Source organism: Alosa alosa, chromosome 19 (genome assembly GCF_017589495.1).
Source record: "Alosa alosa isolate M-15738 ecotype Scorff River chromosome 19, AALO_Geno_1.1, whole genome shotgun sequence".
In the NCBI taxonomy this organism is placed as follows: domain Eukaryota; kingdom Metazoa; phylum Chordata; class Actinopteri; order Clupeiformes; family Clupeidae; genus Alosa; species Alosa alosa.
The window spans coordinates 20,392,822-20,402,441 of NC_063207.1; the positions used below are offsets into that span (position 1 = coordinate 20,392,822).

At 39.0% G+C, this 9,620-nt stretch overlaps 1 protein-coding gene across 2 annotated transcripts; it reads left to right on the top strand.

Moving 5' to 3' along the window:
• Nucleotides 1-546: 546 nt before the first annotated feature.
• On the top strand, nucleotides 547-5,000 carry nkx2.4a (NK2 homeobox 4a). Of its 2 annotated transcripts, none has more exons than XM_048270792.1 (2): nucleotides 547-1,061; nucleotides 1,406-5,000. In XM_048270792.1, the coding sequence occupies exons 1-2, from the start codon at nucleotides 692-694 to the stop codon at nucleotides 2,077-2,079; spliced, it is 1,044 nt and encodes a 347-aa protein (XP_048126749.1). In that variant the 5' UTR covers nucleotides 547-691; the 3' UTR covers nucleotides 2,080-5,000. The 2 variants fall into 2 exon arrangements, with proteins under 2 accessions (XP_048126749.1, XP_048126750.1); XM_048270793.1 differs by having other exon boundaries at nucleotides 1,433-5,000.
• The last annotated feature ends 4,620 nt before the right edge of the window (nucleotides 5,001-9,620 follow it).

Sequence of the window (9,620 nt, forward strand, 5' to 3'; positions counted from 1 at the left end):
TTAAATGTAGTCTACTAAAATTGTTCAGCCACTAAAATCGCTATTAGTGTCATCATTTATTTTTTCTTTGGGCCACACTAGAAATCCCTCTCTGGTGGAGAAATGATGTTCAAGACCCATAGATTAGGTCATACAATAGAGGGGGACCTTCATTGTGCTTCTGAAGATAGCAGTGGCGCTTATGTCTCGTCAAAGTGCTCTCCAACTTCGGAGAAACTATGGAATTCCCTGTTGACAGCAACGGCACCGCTTCCTCGCTTGAAAAGCCCTCACTCAGCAATCCTGTCAAACAAAATGTACATGGGCTAAAATATCACGCTATATATATCATACAGTAAAGTCAAACGCAGTACAGTTATTGATCAGAAAATACAAAAGTAAAATAATTAGTTCATTACATCTTTATCTTAAAACGAAAGACATATTTCTGTCATTTATTTTGCTAAAATGTCAATGACCATTGTTCGCTCGTTTAGAACGTTGCTCCGCCCCCAATGTTTGTCGTAAACCTGGCGCTTGGCTACAATAAACCCTGAGATAAGAGCGTCCTGGGCTCGCCTCCTTCTCGAAGGCGATCAATCGGATCTCAGGCGTACTACAAGCACTCTCTTACGTAGCCATCCACAAGAAGAGAGCTGATACAACACTGTTGATCTGCTCCACCAAAATCTACCTGTGCGCTTACTGAACCATGTCGTTGAGCCCAAAGCATACAACGCCTTTTTCAGTGACAGATATTTTGAGCCCAATTGAGGAGACCTACAAGAAGTTTAGTGGCATGGATAGTACAGGGAACCTCGCCTCTCCGCTGGGAGCTTACCGACAACCTCAGGTGTCACAGACTGGCATGCAGCAGCACTCTATGGGCCACAATGCCACTGTGGCAACGACCTACCACATGCCACACAGTGTATCCCAATTTTCGCACAGTGCAATGGGAGGCTATTGCAATGGGAGCATTGGGAACATGGGAGACCTCCCGTCCTACCAAGAAACCATGCGAAATAGCGCTGCAGCAACAGGGTGGTATGGTGCAAATCCAGACCCAAGATACTCAACAAGTAAGTTATCCTTTGAATTATTTTACTATTTACTTACTATTTATTCGACATGTCTATAGATTAAACACACGCCTTACACAAATGTTTGTTCAATGAAATTAGATTTGACAACGAATGATTTTTTAGATAATAATTTTACGCCCATTGTTTTTTCAAAGTAGATGGTCTGAAAGTGATTTTTATTTTAATATTCCTGTTGCTATATGCTGTATCATAGGCATTCAAGTTAGCATTAGGCTATACAATTGACTCACATAAAGTTGTGTACATGTATGTCCATTTGGTATTGAGTTAAGGGCATTCTGCTCATTGAATGGACGCATATGTGTATGTATATTTTTAAGTTTCTAGATTCATGGGACCTTCCACAGGTATGAACATGACCGGGATGGGGACGCTGACGGGCATGACCGACGGATCCAAATCTATGCCAACTCTCCATGCTGCGCCCCGGCGTAAACGACGGGTGCTCTTTTCGCAGGCACAGGTATATGAACTGGAGAGGAGGTTTAAACAACAGAAATACCTGTCAGCCCCGGAGAGGGAACACCTGGCCAGCATGATTCACCTCACACCGACCCAAGTCAAAATATGGTTCCAGAATCACAGGTATAAAATGAAACGACAGGCCAAGGACAAAGCTGCGCAGCAGCTCCAACAAGATAACAACCTTTGCCAACAGCAGCAGTCCCCCCGGCGAGTGGCTGTTCCAGTGCTCGTAAAGGATGGTAAACCCTGTCAGAATGGCTCAAACACACCGACGCCGAACCAACAACAGCAGCAGCAGCAACAACAGAACAGCTCGGGAGTCGTGCTTGTCGCATCTAGTAACGCTATGAACCAGCACCAAAACCAACAGGTCAATGCTTTAGTTCAAGCGCAAGACCTGGAGGAAATGTCACCAAGCCCTCCCTCTCTTCACAGCCAGATGAACAGCATGGCTCAAATGGACACTTCCGCTGTAGATTATACAAATAACATGGTCAGTTCAAATTTGCTCTATGGCAGAACGTGGTAGTACTGATCATAATATTTCCTAAATATATCTACTGAAAACATTAAGCTGGAAAAGGCCAAAAGCAGATGAAACATATCAGGCTGAACTATCTGGTGAGGACAATGTATACCCAACGCGTGACAACGGACATTATTCACTTGTATGGGGGCATTTTTAAGTAAGACAATTTTTGACCTTTACTTGACACTGGAGAGGCAAGGTGTTTCTGAACTTGTGAACCGATTTTGGACTTCCCTTTAATGCTAACGTAGAATGTTGTTGAATGCGAATGCTGCTCCTTACTCAGCAATGTTACTCCTTACGGGAAGATAGCTGAGTAAGAGATCAGGTATGAAGTTTTGATAATGTATCACGCGGCGTGACCCTCGCGCCAGACGCCTAATCATCGATGTAATGGTTATTGTAAACTAATGTATTCAAATAGAAGTTAAAGTAGGAATTGTATATTTGGCTAACACTGCTTTTACCTGTAATATAATTGTTTTGAATAATTTTGTTTTATTCTCCATTTTGTAAGTTAAGATAAACAAATCAACCAATTCAAACAACCAACAAATACCTGATGGCTGCTGTATATGTTTCAAACAAATTGAACGTTACAATAAATCACTTGAAGTGCAAGATATCCCGAGGACTTAATTTGTGTGAAGATCTATTTGAAGTAGGTTTATTAAGATGTGATCGGTAATAAATTGAATTGGAAAGCAAGGTTGAATGAGGTTTACCCAGTGCTAGTAATTTCAGTGAGAGAGAATTATAGGCTACTGAAATGTAGCCCACCCAATTGCGGGATATATAAATAACATGGAAATACAGAGAAACATTTTGGAAGCCAACCAAACAGTGTTTTAGTTGTTAATTATTCCAATTTACAGTAAATTAATAATGTGAGTGTTTTGGGTGCCCTATTATTTAGTTTTTCGTGAATTGTTTGCTGTACACCCAGACAAAGCATACAAATATCCAGAACTAACATTTCTCCGGTTAGTCTTTTTTTGTTATGGACATTATACAGAAAGTATGAACTAAAACGCGGCAAAGGTAAATATTGAATAAAATATCCGTATCATTCAACACTGGTCAAATATTAAATCCAATGAACTATGACAGCTTCAAATGTGTGCTCTTTTTGCAACGGAATTACTTTTAACTGTTAAAGTCAAATGAACCAAGTCAGGATACAGTCATGACGTTTACATAATTTTGTATGCAATTTATCAGTACGGTAATGGGTAGACTATTTCACGCGCAACATTGATTTCAAGGTTATATGCAACAAAGAATATCTGTATTTTTTTTTATTTGTATGACCACGTTAAGGCTATACACAATTACATTGCCAACTTTAGTGCTGCATAGACATATTGGATTTTTTGTTTTTAGTAGCCTAAATATCTGTCTTTGAAGGACAACTCACCAAAAACCCTATATCAGTTCTGAACATTACCTTACCACATAAAATGTGATTGTTGGTTGTGGATGAAAATATTTTCATGGCACCTAATCCAACAAATCCTCACTTATTTGAAATCATGCTTTAGGCCTAAGTGTTAAATGTGGCATTCTGCACTGCATTCAGCCACAACTTTTCCTGGTTTGCAAATTATTCAGTGATTTGGTCTTGCGGACAAGTGTTAAAATGTTTGTAGAGAAAACAGCAAGTGAGACCCTCAGTGTCATCATCAATGATGCATTACCCTTTACAACTACTTGTTATAAAGAAACCTTGAAACAAGCAATTGCGTTGAATGAATTGTTTAAGTGAATTATATGTTGAACAGCAATGTCTGATGGGGAAAGTAAGATTTAACCAAGAGAACATTTCCCATTTCAACCTTGTCCACAGCTGAGACTCCATTTGATACTTTAGTCTGTAAAATAAGTGCTGTATAGCTCCATTACCAGCCCTTGAAATCATTACAGCAAATGTGATATGGCATATATGGGGGATAGTTACTCTTGCTGTTGACTAGAATTATTGATGTAATACTTAAGGTTCAATGGAATGCTAAATTATGTGCCATAGAAAAATGAACCTCTTAATTTATTTGGAAATTAAATCTGCCATACATTGATTGCATCTGGCATGCAAACTTTGATCTTTGTGAAGTCCAGTGGAACTCCAGTCTGGACTGAAGTCATTACAGGGCTCGACAGCCTCTTTTTCCACTCAGAGAACACATAGATTGAAAATGTTGTCTGGCTGCACTTGTAAAAGGTCAGTTGGTCATTATAAAATGGCCTGCATCTGATGGCAGTCATGTCCACGTTTTTGGAGCCAGCACCTTTGAAACCATGCGTTAACCTAGGGCCACCTGATTCTATGATACAACATGGCAACACTGTTGTGGAGATGAATGTGTTGCCAGATTGCACCAGAATAACATGGTGCTGCAAGCGGTATCTGTGCTTAAATAACAGATCATTAGCTTTCCCTGGCCCCATCTTTTTGTGTGTGGTTGTTCAGTGTACTGAAACAAGCTCTCTCCCCCTGGCTTAAGCTGAAGTAGCTACTTGGTGTAGCACCTTGATGGCGGTGTCCTATCCTATAGTTACATTTTATTTTAAATCATGCTTGAACTGTGGCGACAAAATATTTTCCCCTGTCTCCATACAAAAAAGTTATGTTAATGTACAGATATTTCCAAACAGTATTAAACTTCTAGCTCTACATGGAGAACTTGGCTAGCATCAGAGCCAGTTGTTACTTAAAAATGCCCAGTTATAATCCAGACTAGAATATAACTTAAAAATTGATTATGTGTGACCTTTTTTACTCATCAAAGTGAAGAATGTATTATCCATGTGTGTATATGCTGTCAAAACTTATTTCATACCTAATGTAGCAACATCTGGTTTTGGCCAGTGTAATGAAATGAATTTAACCAACTGATATTTTGCAACTGTGGTGAATTCACACATGTTTGACACAATTTCTGTTTAGTTATTTAATAAGCATTGTGTGAAGTACTATGATATGTTACATCTTTGTTTTCAAAGTCTGCTATTTTTTTGTAAATACACAAACACATACATGTGGTATTTCTGTTTTGTTTTCTCGGCTCCTGTCAGATTGTGTTTCACCTAATGGCTGTTTTCAAGCCAAAACTATCAACTCATGGTAACAGTACACTATTTTGGCCTTAAAAATGTATTATATTTTGCTTAATAGAAACGCGTAATTCTGGTATCTGAAATTCAAATTATGCACAATCCATTTAGTTTCAGATAAAACATGTACAGATTCAAAAAGAACATTGTTTCCATTTTCAAAGAGACAGTCCGTATTTGTCTATTGTTCCCAGTTATTTTAGTATAGAAATGAGTTCCTACTGCTGGGTGATTTGAATCCAGACTGAGTCTTGCCTGAGCAAGGCCCCTCCCCCTTGTATTATTCTACTTAATATGTCAGAAGGTCTGATCGCAGAAAAACCTTTTCAAGTTCTATTGATGTGTCTTTCAATTGACCATGGTGACCTAGCAACCCGGGGAGTGCTAATTGGTGTAGACTGACTGACGCTGGTCATACAGTTTATGTGGGAACCAAAATGCAATGCAGATGAACCATTTACAAAAATATAAAACATGTTTTCCTACAAAGGTACACTTATTTGCATGTGAAAGTATGATGAAAATGTTGGATTATGTATACTATCATATTTAAACATAACAATAGAACCAAATAATCATACATATTACATTTATTGTACATCACAACACAATTGAAATGCTGGGTTAAGGCATCTTATTAGCTTTATATAAAGCCATTCTGCATGTGACTGGACCTATTACAGTCATGATGTGGATATGTTCATTTTCATTGGGCAAGAGCACAAGAATTCAAAAAGTGCCATGTGAATTCCCCAAACACTCCCTCTTTTTCTCCTTTCTGTTAAATTCTGGCAAAGATGGCTCTTTTCTCTCCCATGTGAAATGACTGGGTGAGAAGGGCAGCTTTTCAGAGGACTGACAAAAATGCTTTGAATTGGCAAGAACAGATTTTAATTACAATAATACTCTTAACTCATCTGGCCACTGTGGAGGATTTCTACCGATACATTTACCATATGGGATGGTTTGAATGAGGTAGTTTTGTACATGCAATGCATTTTCCCCCCACTGTCCCCTTTAATCCATTATCTTTTGGGATCAAAGGAGATTGCACCACAGAAAGCAAAAACTTTCCTAATTCTGGTTATTTTAAACAAGAAAAACAGCTTACAAATAATCATCCTCTGAGAGAATGGAAAACATTCAAGCAGGTCAGAGGACTCTGAAAGCAATTCTCATTTTAATACATTTCCATAAAATTAAATAAATGACAGTGCATTCTATTGTTGTCTTTGGTTCTGAGGATACAGTGGACAACCACACGCACATACATACATATATATATGTATATATATATATATAGAGAGAGAGAGAGAGAGAGCGAGACATATATGAAAAATGCAAAGGGTACACAACTGTTTGTGGATGCTCATGAGTTTGAATAGATGAACGTTAATATCTACATAACATTTTGTATTTTCTGTACCAGTGTTAAAAAGACAAACAGAATTGACTAGAATTGAAGTGAATTATGCTTTATTTCTAAAGCAATGAAAACTGAAGGCTTGCAAAGACAGGAGAGGAGAGGAAAGAGAGAGAGAGAGAGAGATAGTAAAAGACAGAATGAGCTCTGCATCCTCTATTACTAAACCATGTCACATTCTGCCCAGTGTCTCCCTCTGTCACACCAGCCAGTCGGTAATCCCTCCTCCAAGTTTCCTATGCATCTTATTCAGGCTGCTCATAAGTAGTTAAAGAAACTGTTTTCAGTCACCACTAATAACTACTGACCTGGGGTGACACAGTCTCACAAAAGGCTTTGCCAGGCCTGAAACAGCAAACCAAAGAAACTGATTAGTTCTTCAAGAGGTTTGAAGCAAGAATCAATGGCAGGCCTGTCCCAATGCCCTAGCACCAGCACGGGCAACGGATTGGCAGACCACACCATTAGTTATGCCTCATTAAGTTCCGCAAACACCCCTCAAGAGAAATTTGTTTAGCCTGTCCAAAAATCTCATACTGATTTAGGCACTCCATGTGGAATCGGGGGTTTGTCCAGAGGGTTTTACAAGAGAGAAATCCTGATACCTAGTGATTAAAATAATACATAGAGGCATGAATTTGGATTGATACACAATGTAAATATCAGTAATCACAAAGTAGTGGTTTAGCGTTTGAATTACCCTTGATGTAAATCATATGAACTATGGATAGTGAAAGTGTAGTAGTAGTAGTCAAACAGTGTGAAACAGAACACATTGTAGTGATTGTACACATAAACACACGTGAAATTTTAAGTCATTTTATGTGGGGAGAGTCTTGTATTTGTAACACACTAACAAAAAGTACAGTGAAGGACAAGCATTTAGAGATTATTCATACGTCCTTAACCCCACCAAAACCCTACCATATTCTGGCGAACAAGTCTTTGTCCTCTAAGCTAATATGTGTGCACTATTACTTCTTTGGGGTCCCATATGCGTAACTACAAAAGTCTATCAAGAATTGACTTTTAAGCGCTTCTGGTAATTTGGTAATTTGGTCCCGTTCCATTTAGTGATTTAAATTGCATTTAAATCACTAAATGGAACGGGACCAAATTACCTAGCAGAAATGCTTCAGCAGTACACACCTTCCAGACTTCTCAGGTCTCAGGAGAAACTGGAGTACTGTTAGAACTAAACATGGTGAAGCAGCGTTTAGTTGCTATGCAGCTCTGGAACAAACTTTCAGATGAGATCAAAGTTGCCCCAACTATAGCCAGTTTCAAATCTAGACTTAAGACCAAACTTTTTGCACGCACAGTTCGAGACTACTTCTCCATAGATTGTTGCTGTTTACTGGGTGTTTGACTAGGATCATTATCACTGATTTACACATTTTTGAATCTGAGATAGTCTTTCTTTTCTGACCCATGGGTTACGTGTTTCGTGTGTCACGTCATCCTGAATGTGATTTTGTACTGCTTTGTGATTGTCTGTTAAAGGCAATCTTTGTAACATGTCTGAGTGCGGTTTGTGGTAAGATCCTCATTACTCAGTTCACAGAGCACTCTTCAGGGTGAGTACTATTGTTTCCTTGAACTATTGCTGTGCTTAGTTGGGCAAAGGGGGATTCTGTGACGTAGTTGAGTTACAGCTCTACCAGATTTCTCTGAAACTCTGACTATTTTGGGTGTTAACACGAGGGGGACTATCGAGCCCTATGGCATTTTGGCCCTAAAAGGAAATATATGTGTGCGCGCACAGTTTGGGACTACTTCAAGAATCTTCATAGAGTGCTGCTGTTCACTGGGTGGTTGACTAGTATCATTCTATGTTGTTTTTTTGTGTGTTTCAATTATTACTTTTTAAACAATTGCCCTTTTTATGCTTTTATGTACTATGACCTTGTGTATTGTGTATTTTCTTTTTTTATTCTTTAATTTTTAACTATTATTTGACTATTGCCCTTCTTTTATTAGCTATTCCTGTTTGCTTGTGTTTATGTAAAGCACATTGATGACCTCTGTGTATGAAATGCGCTAAATAAATAAAGTTGACCTGACTTGACTATTAAGGGTAGAGTTGCCTAGTGAAAAGCATGGCAGCTCTGCCAAATACTTTGGCAACCTTTTGAGCTCAGTATGACAGAGTCTGAGGGTTCAATGTAAAATTATAAATACATGTCAAGGTAAAGCTATGTCTTGGTACGAGACATACAGTTTCTCTCTCTCTCTCTCTCTCTCTCTCTCTCTCTCTCTCTCTCTTTCATCACACAACACTGGCCCTTACTCAAAAGGCGTAGAATGAAAATGTAGTCCATAACTCTACACAAATACCACCAAAAAATATGACTTTTTTTCAAGAGACCAGAGTGCAGGACTTGCTTACTCCCCACCCACCTCCCTCCCCCAACCCCTAAAAATGAAATAAGCAATCAATGGCCTTCATTGTGAAGCTGTGAAGTATTCCAGGTCCCTGTTAGCGCAGCTAACAAAGCTGCACTTTTTAACTAGCAAACAGTTTCTTCCCAATCGGCTGTTGCCAAGGTGATAGCCAGCTGCGTTCCTGGCGTTTGTTTGTTTATGTGGAATAGTTGGAGATGGCTTCAAATGAAGTTGGAGAGATGGCCTGTGTTTGGGTCGCCTCAAGAGGCAGCTTTTAAAGGGAGCCTTATGTTGCACATGCATGTTGGTCTTTATAGCTATTCAATTTATCCATCAATGGAAGTGACAAAAAGTACACAAAGGTATGGACACACATGCACAAGTACACCCCAAACACACACACACACACACACACACACACACACAGATGTACACAAACACACACACAAGCACACACAATCCTGTTTCTGGGGAAAACGTTAGGTGGTCTTATATTTCCAGTTAGATGTGAGGAAACGAAGACCAAACTGCAAACTGGGGCATTTCAAGGAATTTGACATTTTGAAAATCACCGTGCCCAAATTGTGCCGGAGAGTCGTAATTTTTTTTGAAGCACAGAGGG

Bases quoted from the DNA above. Each gene is read 5' to 3' on its own strand.
- nkx2.4a (XM_048270792.1), top strand. From the start codon at position 692: ATGTCGTTGAGCCCAAAGCATACAACGCCTTTTTCAGTGACAGATATT. The intron at 1,062-1,405 runs GTAAGTTATCCT...TATATTTTTAAG, and splicing joins AGACCCAAGATACTCAACAA to TTTCTAGATTCATGGGACCT.